This window comes from Uloborus diversus, chromosome 2 (assembly GCF_026930045.1).
Source record: "Uloborus diversus isolate 005 chromosome 2, Udiv.v.3.1, whole genome shotgun sequence".
Taxonomy (NCBI): Eukaryota; Metazoa; Arthropoda; class Arachnida; order Araneae; family Uloboridae; genus Uloborus; species Uloborus diversus.
This window is the reverse complement of record NC_072732.1, coordinates 213445178-213463560: the sequence shown is the minus strand read 5'-3', so window position 1 is coordinate 213463560 and position 18383 is coordinate 213445178. Positions and strand designations below refer to the sequence as shown.

General features: G+C 37.1%; 1 protein-coding gene across 4 annotated transcripts in view; it reads left to right on the top strand.

Annotated features, from left to right (window-relative positions):
- The window catches only part of LOC129216267 (polypyrimidine tract-binding protein 1-like), a 128606-nt gene that overhangs the window by 23909 nt on the left and 86314 nt on the right, over window positions 1–18383 (top strand). For 3 of the 4 annotated variants that reach the window (XM_054850471.1, XM_054850469.1, XM_054850468.1), the window contains exon 2: window positions 8707–8787. The exons of the other annotated variant lie outside the window; for it this stretch is intronic. In XM_054850471.1, coding sequence (XP_054706446.1) covers window positions 8707–8787 — 81 coding nt within the window. The remainder of the gene's footprint in view (window positions 1–8706; window positions 8788–18383) is intronic. 4 annotated transcript variants of the gene reach the window in all.

The following is an 18383-nucleotide window of genomic DNA, read 5'->3' as shown; positions in this document are numbered from 1 at the left end:
CGTCCAGTTTAAAGTAATTTGACATAAAATTCGGTCATCTTTTGGTCCTCTTGCAAGTTATATGAAATAAAAGTTCCAGTTTCCAATTAAATTAAAAAAAAAAAAAAATTTAATGGTTATGTAAAGTTGATAAACCAGTTAAAAGTCCACCTATATTTAAACCGATTACATTGATTCTTCATCTGACAAAAATATCGCTTTTTCTGGAGGTTTGGGGAACATGGTTTCAGCAGTTTTTTTCTTGTAGATGTAGAATAGTAACTTTCTTGTCTACAGTTATAGGAAACGACTAGAAAGTTTTGCAACTGGTTCGACTGCAGTTTTTCATTTTAACTCTCGAGAAGAACTCTTTTGACCTCCTTTAATTATAAGTATGTATAGTCAACTCTCGAGAACTCGGTCCCAAGGTACAAGCTCAAACCTTCGGGCTTCCTATATGGCTTTGAGTTATCGCGAGTTGACTGCTTTTTTTGAGTTTTTAATGTCGTACCAAATGCTGTAGTTTTTAGCTATACAGTGAAACCTGCGTAAGTCGACCACTTGCGGTGCACTACTTTTGTGGTCAACTTATAGAGATTGAATTATATGATATAGATCTAATTCTGAAAATAGCGGTCAACTTTACGGGTTTTACTGTACAGTGAAACCTGTGTAAGTTGACCACCTGTGCGGTGCAGTACTTTAGTGGTCAAGTTATGGACGTTGATATGTTTGATAAAGTAGTTATTCTGTACTTCACAGTAGTGGTCAACTTAGACAGGTTTCACTGTATTGTGAGTTTCTGAAGATAGTGCTTTAGTGTTCTTTCATTTGTGGTCGGACTACTCGATCTGATCGACGAGAAGGCACTTTTTTTTCTTGTTTTCAATACAAAGTAAGATTGTTGTTGCTAGGCGGCTCTGTGGTTTTTCACTGTTGCATCCTTCTACGAAATAAAAGAATCTCTGGTTCGTCCTTTTTATAACTTTATTCACACACCATCTGCTCGCGGCATGCTTCTCCGAAAGAGTTCATTACTCTTCACCACTCGTAAAGAGTGACTGCTCGGAAAATGTTCTTTTTGGCTCGGGTCCATGGGCTGCCTCCAAGAAAACCCTACACCAGTGCTCCAGTTTCTTTTTCCCCATTTGATCTCACGGACCATGATTTCGGTTTACGGGACGTCAGTCTCCGGATAAATATCCTGTCTCACACCTGAATTCATCACCCTTGTCGCCTCGTTAAATGCGTATGACGATCCGGCATAGGAAGGGGGCGGGTTGTCGTCGTGTGCGATTCTCGATTTTTATCCCGATGCTTAATGGATCCGTTTCGGTGATAGCTAGAGTGATAAAAAAAAAAGCCTCTTTCATCATTGCTTGTTTGATGTTGTGTGTGGGGGGGGGGGAGGCTCGAAATGGTATCCAGGAATGAAGACTTGCCTTCGCCGTCTGCGCTTGAATGGTGTTGGAATTCGTATATGCTACTCAAGCAGAGCAATTTGTAGCCAACTTAATTTTTACTTCATTTATAAAAAAGAGAGTATATTGTGTTCGCGAAAAAAAATTTCACTCAAAAATAGACTTTAATTTCCCTGATTGAATGTTGAGTTTTTTTTTTTTTTTTTTTCTTTTTTTTTCGACTCGACCACATATGGATAAGTGCCCAAGAACGTATAGATACGCGAAATATCCGTTTTGACGATTCTCGAGTGAATTACAACGAGTTTTCTTGTGACGTCTATATGTACGTTTGTGCGGATGTGCGTATGTATGTTGCATAACTCAAGAACGGTATGTCCAGAAAGTTGCAATTTGGTACGTAGACTCCTAGTGGGGTCTAGTTGTGCACCTCCCCCTTTTGGTTGCATTCGGGTGTTTCTGAAGGGGTCTTTTGCCCCCCCCCCCCTTTTCGGAAGATATCGTTGTTAATTTCAAGGTAAACTCAAGTGGTGTTATAATTTGACAGACACTTGGCGATATATCGCCAGTTTTTTGGTCACCAACTTCGCGACAAATTTGGCGTTTTTTTTTTTTTTTTTTTTTTTTAAATCTGATTTTAATTTAGTCAGTGTTGTGATATTTATAGAGTAAACTATTGAATCACATTTAAATTGCTAGTAATGGGGAAAGACATTAAATTGGAGTAAAAGGAAGTCATGTGAGGCACAGCTCGTTTAAAATTACTTTTGCATCTCTAAATAGATAATAGGTTGAAACTTCTACTGTTGAAGGATCTAACACCTTGGCATGCCTTTTACCTCAGCTGTACTAGATTTTCCATTCAAGTTCTGGATTTTTGACAGTTTGTTTACCGTGGAGTACTGGTTTTCATAAGCTTTTGGGTAAAAAACAATATACAAAGAATGTTAAGGACAAAACAGCTATAGAATGTAGAACTAATTTTGCGAACCTTCTCTTACCTAGCATCTTTGACCAACTGCTTTTGCAGACGGTGCCCAGTGATAATCGGCTGCAGGCATTGTGTCATCATCATCTGAAATACTTGGTTGCTGAAAATGATGTAACATGTTTGTCACTAAATATGAGTAAATATACTTTAAGTTGACATTCTCCACTAACGTCCGAGGAAGCATTAAACGTGAACTTGAAAAAATTGCTGAGTAGCTGCAAATTTTAAAAATATTTCTGCAACAGGTGATTATTCCTCAGGAAATGACTGTTTTTCCAAGTTGAGAAGCTGACATTGGTTCTTGATTAAGACTGCTGAAGACTAATATCATCCAATTCTGACCTTAAAAATAAGAGTATACTAATAAAAATACAAATTTTTCCAAAGTATTATAAAATAACCTTGGGATTCGGGCGATGTAAATTTGAGATCTCCTGGTAGACATTTTCTTTCCCCATAAAATAATTACTTGTCAGATAATAAATGCTGAAAGCTCTCAAAGCTCTCCATCATTGTCGGATTATTTTCCAGGTAGGTATGATTTATAAATCGGGCTCTTTTTTTCGCACACATAGATTTCATAATATTCCATACATTTCTTTTGGAGTCGATGCTAAATGACTACGATTACAGATTATTTATCTTAACTTAACCTCTTGCATTGGGATTAAATGAGCAGGTGGGATCGGTACTCGAGGGCAATTTGTAATATTTTATTCGCTCTTGTTGGTCGTTGGTCAGAGTGGACCATTGCATATGGCCTTTTCCGCCGAAAAGTTTCAGAACTTGGTTGACATGATATTCATCATCCAGAACTTGTACGCCCCGAAGGTTTTAATGTTTCGATCTTTCTGTGCTGAGAATCACTGGGTAAGTCACACTTTTCATTGGAAAGCAAATTTTGGGTTATTTTTTCATACTTATTAGTGTGACAAAAGTGGAACTAACAGGGTTCGTACGGGTCATGGAAATCCTGGAAAGTCATGAAAAAAAAAAAAAAAACAGAATTTCAGACCTGGAAAAGTCATGGAAAATTGAAATTTTCTTTGAAAGTCATGGGAATTTATGTCTAGTCATGGAAAAATTTCCTGGACAAAGAGAAAGGAACAGGAGCTAAAGGAGCAGTAGAAATCTTGAGTTATTTAACAGTATAACACATAAAAGCTATTAAAAGCGGAAAATTGAACGATCCGAAAATTAAATCTGAATTTTGAAATCTCATTGCATCCACTTCTGTCACAGCCGCTTGCCATTTTTGCGATGTGATTTTACTGCCTAGACATCACTTATTTTGAATTTTCTGTTATTTTCAACACTTCTTTTGTTTCATATTCTGTAGTAACAAAATTTCACGTTCTTAGTTTTGCCACGCCCACTCAAAAAAAAAAAAAGCAATTCAATTGCATGCAAGTTCGATTCCATCACTCTTAAGGACTTTATTATTAAATTTATCAAAATTTAACTTAATTTGTTGAATGTTTAAGAAAATAAAGATCTTAAGTCAGGCGATAGAATACAGAAAAAGAAGAATTCTAATGTTCTAAAACAGTAGTGCCCAACATACGGCATGCAAAAACTAATCCATGCGACCCACTGCTACATTCAATATCGGGAATTAAACATGTGCTGGAATTTCTGAACCTATTAATTTATATACATTTGAAAATATGAAAATTTGTAAATAAAACAAATATACTTTTGAATCAGAAGATTGATTCATTACTGAATGGTTTTTTAAAAAAAGATCTGGTTTAGAAACAAAGAGAGAGAACTAAACTATGTGGCTTTACTTTAAAGAACCAAAATACTGTCAAGTTACGTGGATGATTAAAGGCACTGTTGACACTAAAAGGTAACTTTTGAAGCAAATTTATTGAAACTTAGTGATGACTCATTCAACCTTTGTCCCATTCAATATCATTCTGCCTGTTTTTAAAAAATGTCAGGCATTTAAGCATCATCATATTCGCTTCACTGCATTTTTACTTTACTTAAATTTATGTGATGAAGACAAATAAGAATAGTTTAATTTTTTAAGTGTGCTCTTGCATTTTTTCCATTACAAGTAAGTGCTATAATGAGGCTGTGGCATTCATATCGACGTTTTGCTAATGCTCATTTCCATATATTACAAAGTTTGAGATTAAATAGTGCTATTCGCTTCGTGTAACGTGGTCATGAAAATTTTCATTGAAGTCATGAAAAAGTCTTGGAAAAGTCATGGAATTTTTTCATCCAAATAGAGTATGAACCCTGAACTAAGTAGGGATGATATTGAGTTTGTCAAGGGACGTATAAATGCTCAGTCACGTGATAAAGACGGTTCAGTTTCAACCAATTGGATTCAGCAGAATTTAATCGTAGTCGCACCTTTTCGCTTATGCAGAGACCGGATCTTATTTACGGGACTTATGTGCCATGGAAATCTCCCACTTGCCGTGTCAGTTCCTAAATGTACATGATTGCAAAATGGCGTAAAGATAAAAATCAAATGCAGGCAAGCGATAAAAGTCATTTTGTTACTTTGTTTTTTTAACCTTAAACTTGAAATAATTACAAACTGCAAAGACCTTTGAATTGGATTTAGTTTCCAGCATTGATTTTAGTGACTGACGAGTCAACGATTAAGTGAAAAGTTAGAAACGTCTTGGATCTCCTTTTTGTAAACTTGAAATCTTAAGTTGAAGAATTAATCACTCTACCGGCATTAAACCGAAAACCTTTTGATTTCCAATTCAATTTCCCCTGTCAGTCTCATCCAGATTCTCCTAATATAAGAAAATAAAAATATATTTAGAACTGTTATAGCTGCTGGAATGCTCCGCGAAATTCGCCTGTATGCATTTTTCTGCTATCAGAGTTCTGCAATGAATCGCTTATCTGCTTCGCATTGGCAATAAAAAGTTCTTTGTGCGTTGAATGGGAGGCGCTTTTACAGCCAAAGAAAACACCATAGAATTTCCTTTTAATGTTTTTAGTGGAGCTGCTTGCAATTATTCTGACGGCTGGCCGAGAGTATTTTTTATGACCGTGACTGCTTGCTGCGTCGTGAATGCACAATACGTCCATTTACCCTTTTGGGTGAATTGGGGTGACGTCACTTCGCAAAGGATACGTCATTCGTTTCAAACATCCTTTATGTGCGGCTCTTAGCTCTCTTTGTTTCCCTTTCAGTTTCTTTCATTGTTGTTTTTTCTCTTTTCTCTCTGTTGTGGAAAGTTCTCCTTTTTCGGAGGCTTCCCGGGTAAGATTGATTTTGTTGTAATGAACGGTAATTAATGTGTTTTGAATGAGGACTTCTGCATTTACGAGACTTTCTTTAAAAATTACCGGACGCTCTAAATCATTCTGTTATCATTTACGTTAAATAATCTCATCGTTTGTCTACTAAAGACTGTATCTAGGGCCTTGTATAGTCCTGTTGGTTCAAAATTAAGTTCAAATTTTTGCTACAAATTGAAACATAAAAAGGTTGAAATGTGTGAATAGTATAATTAACTATGGAAACGTTCATAGTAAAATGCGAAACGAAAGATGGCTTCCTCATTTTTTTCGATCAAGTTTATAGTGCTGCCCCCCTAAAAACAAGTTTGCAACCCCCTAAATATCGCGAAGACCCCGCCAAAAGTAAGAGCTCCCCCCTCAAAGTGAAAAATACCTCTTAAAATACCCCGTCCTTAAACATTTCAATGGCAAAGCCTGCGCCATGACCCCCCCCCCCCCCGCCAGGTGGGCACCCCTGAAGTTTACCTGGAGTCTTTCATTGGTTATGGAATTTTTTCTGCTACTTCGCAAAGTGGCGGACCTGCAGTTTGTGCTGCGTATTATTTGTTTCTTTGCTGCACCCCATCTCCCCCCCCCCTTTTTTCTTCAATACAGTGAATTCTGACCTTGACCAATTGACTATTCGATGCCTTCCCTTCTGAACATTAAGAAAAGCGAGCAAAATGATCGTTTGGAGCGTCCTCAAAAAGAAAAACGTTGGGAAAATAGCGTCTTCGTGGAAAAATTAAAGCCGAAGAAGAAAGAGAAAGCAACTGTGGGAAATACAAATTAAGCAACAAGATAAACACAGCATGTACTCCGTCAATATACAAAAGATTATTATATCTGTTGACCAACTGTTCAGTGATGTAGACCGAATTCGCCAGTTCCTCATTTTGCTACTCAGCATCTCATGCCAGCCTGGCATTATCTGCCATTTTGTTTTGTGCATTTTCGCGAAAACATGTAAAAAGTGGATGATATTTTTGCGGCAGAACCAATGGCAATAAACCCATGGTAGTTTTTTAATATTAGGAATTGAATATCGAAAACCCCACGAACACCTTTCAATGTAGGGAAACGGGAAAGAGGATTCCACACCTTGAAACAGACAGCATCAGTTATGGACATTGTTGTTATTATATTCCTCGTTAGCTGTCCTGTCTGGCGGAGGTGACTATACTGATGTTGCTTTTTCGCTTTTGACCTTATTTCTATTTGAGTGTTAAATGTAAATCATTGGGGCGATTGACCCTAAATAGTGCTATATTTGACCACCATTAGAATAAATTACTAATAGAATAATTAGAATAGTGAGTGGGACCCAGATCGTTGCTGAAGCGCCTCTACTTAAAACGTTCCTCTCTCTCTCTCTCTCTCTCTCTCTTTTTTTTTTTTGTTGAAATTTATTATTTGTGTGTTTATTTAAAATTTTACTCATACGAAACATGTGCAGTTTAATTATTGCTCATACGAGTCAGCAACATCCAACATATTCGCCTGACTGATTACCAGTACCGTATCTACGATTTTTCCGAACCGGGGCTAAAACTTGAAACTGCCGTCCTTGCCCATCTTCCTTCAAGTATTTATATCTTGCTTCAACAAAAAAAGAAAAACTTTAATAGTGTGAATTTGCCGCCCGGGGCGAAGGCCGCGCCTATCTCCCCCGATATCTTTCTAATTACATATTAAGTTATGTGGAGTCATGAGAATGTTTTTAAAGGTTTGTTGTCTGCCACAATGAACTGTCTCAGTTAGGCAGCATTCTCAAAAGAAAAAACCCTTAATTTTCGTCTGTATTCATTGTCTTGTTTATTCTTCGTTTTTAGCTAGTATTGGAGAATGCTTTCTCCTGGTTTACTTTTAATGTGTCTGATATTTTACATATTTTGTTATTTATGGTACAGTGAAACCTGTGTAAGTTGACCACTTGCGGTGCAGTACTTTGGTGTTCAACTTAGACAGGTGGTCAACTTATAAAGAGGGTAATGATTTTTTTTTTTTGGAATTCTTGCACTATGACACCTTTTGTAATTCTTGCAAGTGACACCTACTCTTTCTGTTTAACTCACTTTCATTGTTTAGCATTACTTTGAAACAATAATTTAAGATGTTATTCAAACATTTTTAGAGATTATTTTCCCAGAATGACGTATAATGTGTCGTGCAAATTTAAAATTTCAGTAAATTGTTCAAAAAAAGCCTTATTGTTTATGAAAAGTTACTCATTTTATATTAATAGTTCCTAAAAATTTATAGCTAATCAAAAATTACAAATTTTTCGCTTATCAACAGAAGAAAAACAAGTTTGGAGAATAAAAGGGTTCTTAGTAGTTTTCCCATGTGGTTAAACTCAAAAGGAGGTTTAGTTATGCTGCTGTTTCATTTAGTTGGTAAAATGCTGGTCTGGCATCAGAAATATTCTTGGAAAGCTTATAATAATAATAATAATAATAGTTTGCTAAATAAAATTTTAAAAAATAAACCAAGTGGTCAACTTACAAAGGGTTTTTTACAATACTCCAATCCAAACTTGGTGTTCATTAGTGGTCAAGATAGACAGGTGGTCAAGATAGAGAGGTGGTCAAGTTACAGAGGTTTTCCTTCATTATATAAGATAGGACTAATTCCGTTCTTGACAAAAGCGGTCAACATAGACAGGTGGTCAACTTACAAGGTGGTCAACTTTACAGGTTTTACTGTATTTGAATTAAATGATCTAACTTGTTCTAGTTCTATGTAAAATTCCGCCAAAGCTATTCATTACGACGATGGCTGATTCAACAACTGTAAACACACATTATCTGTGTATATGGTTTTTGACCAAGCGTTACATGCTGTCTTGCAGTGAGCAACAACAATTGCGGTACTTACCCCTTTCATTACGCAATTGTACTTGCTTGTGGATAACTTTGACTGAACTGTAATTTAACCTTGTTTGAGTGCATGCTATGTGTAGTTACTTATATTTTCGAGTAGAAGTAAATAACTGTGTAGGAACTTGTAAAAAAGACGTACTTCACTGCAGATTGCACGTTTTAATTATAGATGAGATGGAACAATTTCGAATTTAACGCAGAAAGGGAGATTTACCTTGGAAATTTTGCGGGGAGAGGGCCAAGAGTCAAGGTAAGCGAATATTTCTCTCCTTTCCCACTTCTCCATCACCCGTTCTTGGATTGCACGTACTGATAATGTCCTGCTTCGTTCTTTCTGCAACGGGATACATTTATTTATTTACTTATTTTTTAGTGGCGATAGAAATCTCTAGTTGAGGCTTAGATATCTGTTTAAATTATTGCATGTTTGGTGAACACATATTATTTCTGAAATCTGTTTAGTGCAATGGTCTTGTAGAAATGTATTATAGCTTGCACAGTTCTGCCTTTTGTTGACTGTGATCAAGGTGTTGATGTAATACACAAGGAAGTTTTAGATTTTTTTTTTTAGTATGTGTGACGACCGGAAAGCTGAAGCCATGAAAGTTGTTGATTACTTATTGATTGTGTCTGTGTGTCCTAGATTAACTAGGTCAAGTGTTCCGTAAAAAAATTCGCACTTGGGAAATGTTTCGTCGCAGAAACGTGTGAAGAAAACGTACTGTGTTTGTTACAGGAGTGGACAGCGGGTCATTTGCGATGGTCTGGTCTATCGCGGAGTAATTTCTGGTAAGCTCTTGAACGAGGAGGACCGATTAATTAAATTGCACGCTGCTCAGTGACTTCTTTATTTCTTAACTGAAATCGACAAGGAATCAGCATCATTCTTGTTTGACAGTTTCACGGGAGACTTTTTTTCATCCCGTACTTCACAATTTGTCTTATGAAAAAACCAAATCCGACGAAGGGCCGTGCCAAACTAGTCGGAAACTAGGTGCCTGGCCACTTTGTGAGCCGCCTTGGAGTTGGAATGGAATGAATTTCGTAATTTGTATCTAGGAAGTGAGCCCGGCGACCAAACTGAGAAGAGGTCCACTTTCACTCTCGCCGGCCCTGCTTATAACGGGAAAATGCTCCATCGTTGCAGTTAGGAAAAACGTACTTGTGCGAACTCCCCTTGAAGTTTGAGGGACTCACCAATAGAAAAGGTATTTTGAAACCAATTTACATCAGCCACATTTGCGTCATTTTTACAAAATACAAATAAATACATATATACAATATATATTCGAGTGGTTCAACCTTAACAATCATTGAACTCTTTTTCATTCATATTCAATATCTTTTCTTTTGATTTACTGCTAAATCGAATCTGCTTAAATGGTTAGTTTTTAAAGCTCTATCGTACTCATGTTTTACATATTAATAAAGTCAATCTTCGTGAGAGACAAGTTGCTCCCCCCCCCCCCCTCTTTTCTCTACTTTATCTCTAACTTAATCCTAGTGATCAATTTGTTACCTCTTCTGAATACATTTCCGCTCAAATGAATGAAATATTACGAGACAAAATGAAAATACCAAAGTATTTTAGATATTCATGGGAAATGCATGAGAAACATGGTATATTTTGTCGAAGATCACGGTTACAATAGTAAGGAGACAGGTTGGTTTTGTATTTTTCGTCTGATGAGCCAAGGTTGGATGCTTCTTCTTATTTGACATTTTGCGATACATGAATCATATTTTACTTTTTTGAATCTAAATTGGAAGTTGTTTTCCGAAATGTAGGTTTGGAATCTTTTTTCACAGAAGGAAATAGAAATAAAACAAGGAAAAAGTCACAAAATTATAAAAATTACATATAGATATGGATTTAGTGCATCCTTCAAAAATTCGCGTTTCATTCATGATGTTTCTTTGAAATATGGGGCAACCAGAGGTATCAACAATGGGAAGTTATCACAGGAACAAAGATTGTGCAAGTCCGCCTCCGAACGGATTTCCGTCCTGGTGAGAAAAGGAAGTGTAAGAATCAAGAATTTTTCTGTATCTTTATTGATCTGTAATTGGAACAGAATTAAAATTTTTGTCTATGAGTTATGTGGCGTTAAAAAGAAGCGAATGCTTTCACGTGTGCAAACAGTACCTCCTCCAAGCTGTTCAATCCTGGTGCAATGGCTTGTATCACATATTATACTACAGGGTTATTCATAATTCCTTCCGGAGTTGCGAAGCGCTATAATAAAGAAAACCTAGACGACTATAGCAAGGAAGAAAATCGAAAAGGATACAGAAAAAAAATCAAGTTTTATTTATATAACTTGCAGGTTTTCTATGTCATTGCTCAAACGGGCTCAACAATGCAATTGTACAGCTCCTGCCATACTCGATTGTACACGGTACTTATCCACGTCATTGACAGCACGTGTTGTTCTTGTGTACTTTTTCCTGTGAGTGTAAAAGACCAAGTTTTCCTATCCACTAGACGCGAGCTATCAGAAATGTGTGAATTGATAACTCATGCTGTCAATAATGTTGATAGTACCATGTTCAGTAGAGTGGCAGAGGAACTGGACAGTCGCATTGATATGTGTCGTGTACAAGGCATAATTACTGAAAGCCAACTAGTCCTACCCCCCCCCCCCCTGTTTAGAGACCCCAAATGAATAAAATTGTTTTTGCCAATGGTTAAAATTGTAAGGACTACAAAAGGCCCACAAAAATGCGTATGACATAGGGTCCTGCGATATCTTATTAGGGCCCTGGTCGTGTGACCAAGGATTCATACAGGATGTCCAGAGAAGGGCTCCCTGATTTCAAATTTGAATGTCTCGATAACAGAGGAAGGTTTTGGAATGAAACGAACGGAATGTTTATTGTGAAAGTCGTAGAGATCATACAGAAATTTAGAATTTAGTACCAAAAAGTGCCAACTGGTGGTGTTGCACGCTGTACAGAGTTTCCTAAATCAATACAAACATGTCTTGTAAGCATGTCCTTTGGCGATGAGCATACGAATAGTTAGTTTTCAGATCATGGCCTGTTGGAACATTTTGCTGTTTTCGGAAGCTTCGCTTTGTTGCCGTCGAACTGTGGCCTAACCTATGAAATTCCAGCGTCAGGGAACACTCGTTATTCATTATATACCTTGTTTCACGTTTCAAAGCTGGTAATTATCGTCCATATTCTCAGCACTATTCATAGGGGTCCTATTATAATTCCACCGTGCAGCACCACCTGCTGGCACTTTTAGGTACTAATTTCCAAATTTCTGTACCGAGTTTTCATGGCTTTCACAATAAACAACCATTTATTTCATTCCAAAATCGTCCTTTGTTTTCGAGATGTTCAATTTTGAAATCAGGGAGTCCTTCCCTGAACACCCTGTAATTGGTACGTCTATTAAGTATGGGGGGAAAAAAAGCTTGAATTGTTCCTTCATTATTTCAGATTTTTCTTCTTGCTGTATTACTGGTGTGTGTTTGTTTTGTCATTATTTATCTTTTTTTTTTTTTTTTGTACTGCAGCGCTTCGAAACCCAGGAGGAATGAACAACACCATATGTTATAGTGCGGCCTCAATTTTCTTTTTCCTGGGTTAAGAGGGAGCAGATAAATTGGTTTGATTTCCGATGTGTCAACTGGAAATAATCCATTAATTCTACTTGCACGTCCAATCGGATTTTTCAATAAACTGATTTTCTCTTCACCCTGATACCCGATTGACTTCGTTACGGTTTTGGCGCAAAAAAATACCGAATCGCAGCAAAAAGGCTTCCATTATTAACATGATCTCCGCACTCCCTCCCCGGCGTCAGATAGATAACGTGCGCATATACACCCCGAGAAATTCCGTGTGTGGGGGGGTAAGTAATGGATTGGATGTGCGATAAAAGATTAACCCGACTTGTCTCATCTAATTTTAACTTAGCGGTTTAAGCGACGAAGTCGTTAGAGGTTCTTCTGTTGCTCCGCGTTTACTTGCACCAATCGATTTTTCACCGAACTTTCGCCATGATTAATAGTCACCAGGGTGTTCGAGATTTTCAGGACATTCGATTGGAATGCAATCGTTTGTGTGTTAATCTCTGCCCCCTCCTTGTTATTCTCGGGGGAAGTGTTTCTTTTATATATATATATATACACCACCGACTGTGGGTAAAAAAAAATATTCGTTTCGAAGTTGGTCAATTGAGAAGTCCCGAAAATTTTTCCAGAAAAGTCTTATTAAAGGACGAATTTACTTAACTAGAAACTTTATACCAAACTCGATGAACTACTTTTCATCTGACTGAATCTTATAGGAATATCTTTAACCCCTTTCCGCCCGTGCCCGTGATATTTCCGAGCTAGAGCGTGCCAAGTTCGTGCTAAAAAGAAATCCCAAACGAAAAACAAATACTTGTATCGAACAACCGTTATCTAATTTTTATTTCCTTTGAAAAAGAAAACAGACACCTTTGTGACCGTTTTCTCGAAAGTAAAAGTTAGTGTAGGGGTAAGTCCAAATATCTTTCTTCGTTTAGTGCCTTATATCGTGGTTTTACTGGAACTTCCGGGGAACAACTATTGAAGGTTAATTATTAGTTCTGTCTTCTCCATTCTCATTTGCAGAAGATGAATGAAAAATTTTATTGTATTTAATATGCCTTGTTTCTTTTTATTGTATTCAAAAATTTGAGTTTCAGAAAAGTATATCCGTGTAATATTTAATACTGATGGTTTTTCATATTTCGTGTTAAAGAAAGAGTACTGTTTGAGATACAAGTATAAGCAACGCCGTCATTACAAACACACGTTCCAAATAAAAGCTGAGTTATGTTAAAATGTAAGTAACGTAGTCGCCTATGTTCCTATAACCGCGGTGACTTGCAGATTTAACACGAGGTTGGATAAAAGAGGAAAAATTCTTTCCTAAGCTTAATTTCTCTTGATGGCTTAATATAACATCATCTGTTGGTAGGAGTCTGCCCCTTCCTCCCTCCCCGTTCGCTCTTACAACAGTGTATCAAGAAAAAGACGCTGCTGGCAGAAACACAACAAAGAAAAAGTCGTATGTGATGATACTTTGTGTGAAGATGGAAATCCTAGGAAAAACAATTTGCTGAGACGAAAAAGACAAGGCAGCCTTCAGCTCATTCCTCTTTGACGCCTGTTCGGAACTATTCGTTAACAGCTGTCTCTTCTCAGAAAGCGTAAATGTGGAAACATCGGTAACTAAGCCAAAACAGATAAAAAGAGGTCGGGCCACGAGGATACAGTTTCTTCTTCCGGTAAAAATGATTAAGTGGTAAATTGTCTTCTTGTAATTTTGGGCAATTAGACAGAGTTGTTGTCGTTTTTCTTCCTCCTCCCACCTAGAATTTAAAAAAGAAAAGGGAAAGGCTACAATATGTATATATATTTTCTTTCCAAATGGAAACATTAAATGCAGCTCAACGGGTTATATTGCTCAAAGCTCAAGACATAATCAAGAGGCATAACACGCTAGCTACTTCACCATATCAGACATAGAAGAAAGCATCGTTTAGCCCCAAGATGGCGGACGTGTCGCAGCTTAAGCTACGATCTAGGGCTTTAACTGGGACAACATTTGCAAATTTAGCTCTGATAAGAAAGCAAATACTAGTAAAATGTTTCGTTGGTATGATTACATTATTGATGTCTTACCTTTAAATGGCCATTCACCATTTTTGTTTGAAATTGGCTTTTTTTTGACTAATTTGAATTGTTGGGTTAGTTCTCTGGTTTTGAATGAACATATTCGCTCCTATTGCAACGAATTTTCGATTTAGTGTTGTCGTTGTTTAAGAAGCATCTTGGTGTAGCAGTGGGATTTTTATTGCCCATTGTGCTCTAAGAGCTAAATTGTTCAATTACTGCTTCTTTTGTCTTAGTTCTTTTTTTACTAATACCGTCCTTGAAAGTTTGCTGTTTATTTTCGTTCGCCAATTCGATTGTTGTATGCATTTTGTGCATTCATTAGACCGTACTCGTCTTTTGAACTGCTGTTGTTGGAATGTGATGCGGGAGAAAGCGTTTTTCCCCATAAAATGCCAAGTTCTTGGCATGGGCATATTTTCTGTCTAGAAGTTGCTTCTCTGCGAGGAAGACCTGGAATGTTCTCTATTCGCCCGATTATTTATTGCAGCGATAAAAGAAAACGAGATGCGCTTGTAGGTTGTTTGGCACATGTTGCTGGTTGCGGTTTTTAATTTAGGAAATCGGGGGGATGTGGCATGCTTTTGTTTCTTCGCAGAGAGATGAGGTCTTTTAGACTTACTACCGGAGAAAATGTATGGGTGACTGGCATAAATGAGACAATAAATTCCTCCCCACAATGACTGAAATGTGGAAAACGCTATTTTTCGGCCGTGGTTTCACGAACGAAGCTCTGCTTTTATGCTATTACGTATAAACTGTTTAGTCTAAAATAAGTCAAGTATGGCTTTTTATTATCTGTGCGCGAAAATACAACTGCTACTTTATTTGAGTTTCTATTATTTTGCATAAATAATTGCATCAAAGGAATTGAAGTAATGGGTTGTGCTTTTATTCCCCTTTTTATGTTTTCTTAGAGTAATTTATTTTTGGAAATTGTGTATACTACTATTAGACATGGCTTTCTCCTCCCCTCTTTCTTAGCAGTTTTTCTGCCACCTACCTTCCTACAACTTACTATCTGTGCGCGAAAATACGACTGCTACTCTGAGTGTTTGATTGAAAACAGTGAATTCCACTCAATTTTTTACGACAGGACTTAATTTTTATCAAAAGAAGTGCGGGAGCTCTTATTGTCCCGACAGCTTGTTTTTGCGCATAAATACCCCGAATTCCGCCCAAAATGTTAAATTTTGTATAAAATTCAAAAGAGCGGCTCGCGTGAGCTCCTATGCAAATTGAGCCCTGGTTATTAACTAACCCATTAGGCTCGAAATTCGATCGCATACGCAAGCTAACCTAACATCTTATCTCTTGAAAAGAATCAAAATACCTTTATTGTTCGTATAATATTTTTTCTTTTAATACACATGTTTGTCAAGATTTTGACTTAAGTGCTAAAAAAATAAATAAAATATTGCTGATTTGAACCAATAGGGCGCGCTTTTATATGCCTTTCATGTTTTCTTTTTAGAGTAATTGATTACAGGAAATTGTGTACACTATTAATAGGATTTCCTCCCCCTTCCCTTCCTTTCCTTAGCAATTCTTGTTACCGCCTACCCTCCTAAATGTGGTTTCTTTTATTTTTTTAATAGCCTTTCTGGGCATCTCAGAGATACAGACTAGTGCAGGCTTCAAATTCCTACATTTTTTAGATATCCTGACTAAGAAGTTCGCGTAGCATTGGTTAATGCTAAGCCCACTGTTGGCGTTGTCATAAGAGCGGCGTCCATTAGCGCAAATTTTCTACTTATATTATTGTCACTTGAAAAAACATGCACATGGTACCATCCCTATAGCCCGTGTGAAACTTGTGTCGAGGTAGATGCAAAGTTTACGTACAATCTAACGTAGTTTTGGTATAAGTGTCATTCAAAAGAAAGTGGGTGCACTTTGATTATTCCGGCTGACCTTCCTTCGGAAGTTGTGAACTAATCGAACGTCAGTTTGCATTTTTTCTTTGCTATAGCTTTGGTCTCACTTCAAAAAATATTTTTTATCCTAAGAGCTCTGAATGTAAGTATTTAGCGTTAAACATCGGTTGTTTGGGCAGAAGTTTTCCTGAAGGTGGTGTCAAGTCTTTGTGTTCTTTTTCGCATGGAAAATTCATTAGCAAGCGATCCGATAGGGCGTAACCACATGAATTAGTCCAGCTGGGGACTGATTGAAGTTTGTGAGTAGGGCGCACAGTGGGGTCGAATGGCCAAAAAGTGGAAAAAATTCAATATCTCGAGAACGGGTTAACATAGAAAGCTGGGGCTGGTCACATTCAAAAAAGAAAAAGTTCAACTGTTTTTATTGACATTTTGAAGTTAATTAAATAACTAATTAGAAAATGAATGACTATTGGAAATATATATATTTTTTTAATTTCTGAAACAGGTTGTACTTATAAAAACAAGTTTGCAACAAGTATTTTGAGCTTACATTTAAATTAAATATTGCTTAAAATGATTCCTTCAAGGAAGCTTAAAGACCTGGAGAGTTTAAAAATAATAAAGTTTGAGATTCTTAGTAAATAGTTGTTTAAATTGAAAGAATACATACCAATTCAAATTCAAGGAAATTAGAGTAACAGTTCCTTAGCTGCCTCACTGATTTCCAGATGCTTTTTCTTTGGTTCGGGTCTCATGTTCGTGATAAAAGGATCCGAAGTCTCCAGTAGCTTGTGGAACATGTCTTCGTTGGTGGATATACGAGACATTTTCCGCGAGTTGGTGATCCTGAATGCCTTGTAACCTTTATTCCTACTTTCTTGTGCCTCTTCCGGAAAATATTCCGACTGAGAGGATTGACTTCTGCACTATTTCAGCACCGTGCAACAAAATCTTAAGTACTGTGGATGGCATGTAGTACAATGAATAATTCTCAATGGCCAGCTCTGCTGTTTCTTTTGAGAATAGTCGGAATTTCTCTGGGTCAATCATTGCATTGCTGTTTATGACTTCCAGAATGGTAGCGATCCAGTGGATTAGAATTTCTTCAACTCCCGTTATTGCACTTGTGACCTTGCAATCATTGAAAAAGCGTCTGGCTGTGTTGCCATTATTTGAAGATCCGCAACCCTGCTTAACAAAGTCCACGTTGATGCCGACTTTCTCAAGAAATTCTTGTTGAATACGTTTCTTTTCGTTTTCGTGCATGTCTCTTGTGTCTTTTGTAGTCCTCCATTTTTCGAATTTTTTGTTGTATGCAATGTGAAGAATGTATTCCATACACTTGATTCTGGCGTGTAATGGAGAGATACCGAATTCGAGAGCATTCATATTAAGAGGTTTCTGTTGGATTTTTGCTAAGTCGTTCATTTCCGAAGGTAAAGCATTGCATAAGTAGCAGGCACTTGCAGACTTTGTATTTGTGATGGCTTGAGCTACCTTGCCGTTCAACATTGTCATCACCAACGTGTGTCGAATACGGATGACATTAATGCCGATCACAACTTGGGTAATTTCCAACTTCTCTATTTCTTCTTCAACCCTTTTTTTTTCATCTCGTGCCAAATCAAGTGTCTCTTTCTGGAAGCTGTATCTCAAGGGCCTGCAATGTCTTGTTGAAGAAGGTCGGACGTTTTCCTAAATCGATCCATTTTGATCAACATCAATTGGAATTGTGAGCTTCAGAGGAACTATGGACGTCATGAATAAATTTGAGTCACTTATTTCGTTATTGCTGATCGAATATTTTTGGGCAAATTCACTTTGACCTGAGGCAACGTCGAATCCCCATTTCGTAGTCAATATTAATTCATGTTCATTTAATTTTTCTAGTTCTTCTAGGGGTTTTGTTTCCAGAATTCTTTTAGCCGTATGGTCAAGCAAATTCTGCAAAGGGACAGCTGCAAATGTTTCACTAATTAACATATTATCAGGGTAGCATTGCTTCTTTGAGGTAATTAATTTTTTATAACTTATAAAAACATGGCATCCAAGGTCTTTTAGTCTTTGTCGAATCACCTCGTACTGATATTTTGTCAGATTGGCCTGGAGAAATATTGCTAATGCTTGATCAGCTGACAAAGCTCTAGGTTTTTCGTGCTTTTCATGTGTCGCAGCTGCGTTAATCAAGATTTTTTGGTACGATGCTTGTAGTTTACGTATTTTATTCTTTTTGCTTCGTTCACCAGAATCATCAAAGTCTTTACTTGGTCTCCCATCACATCCTGTAGATTCCTGCTCCGGTATGT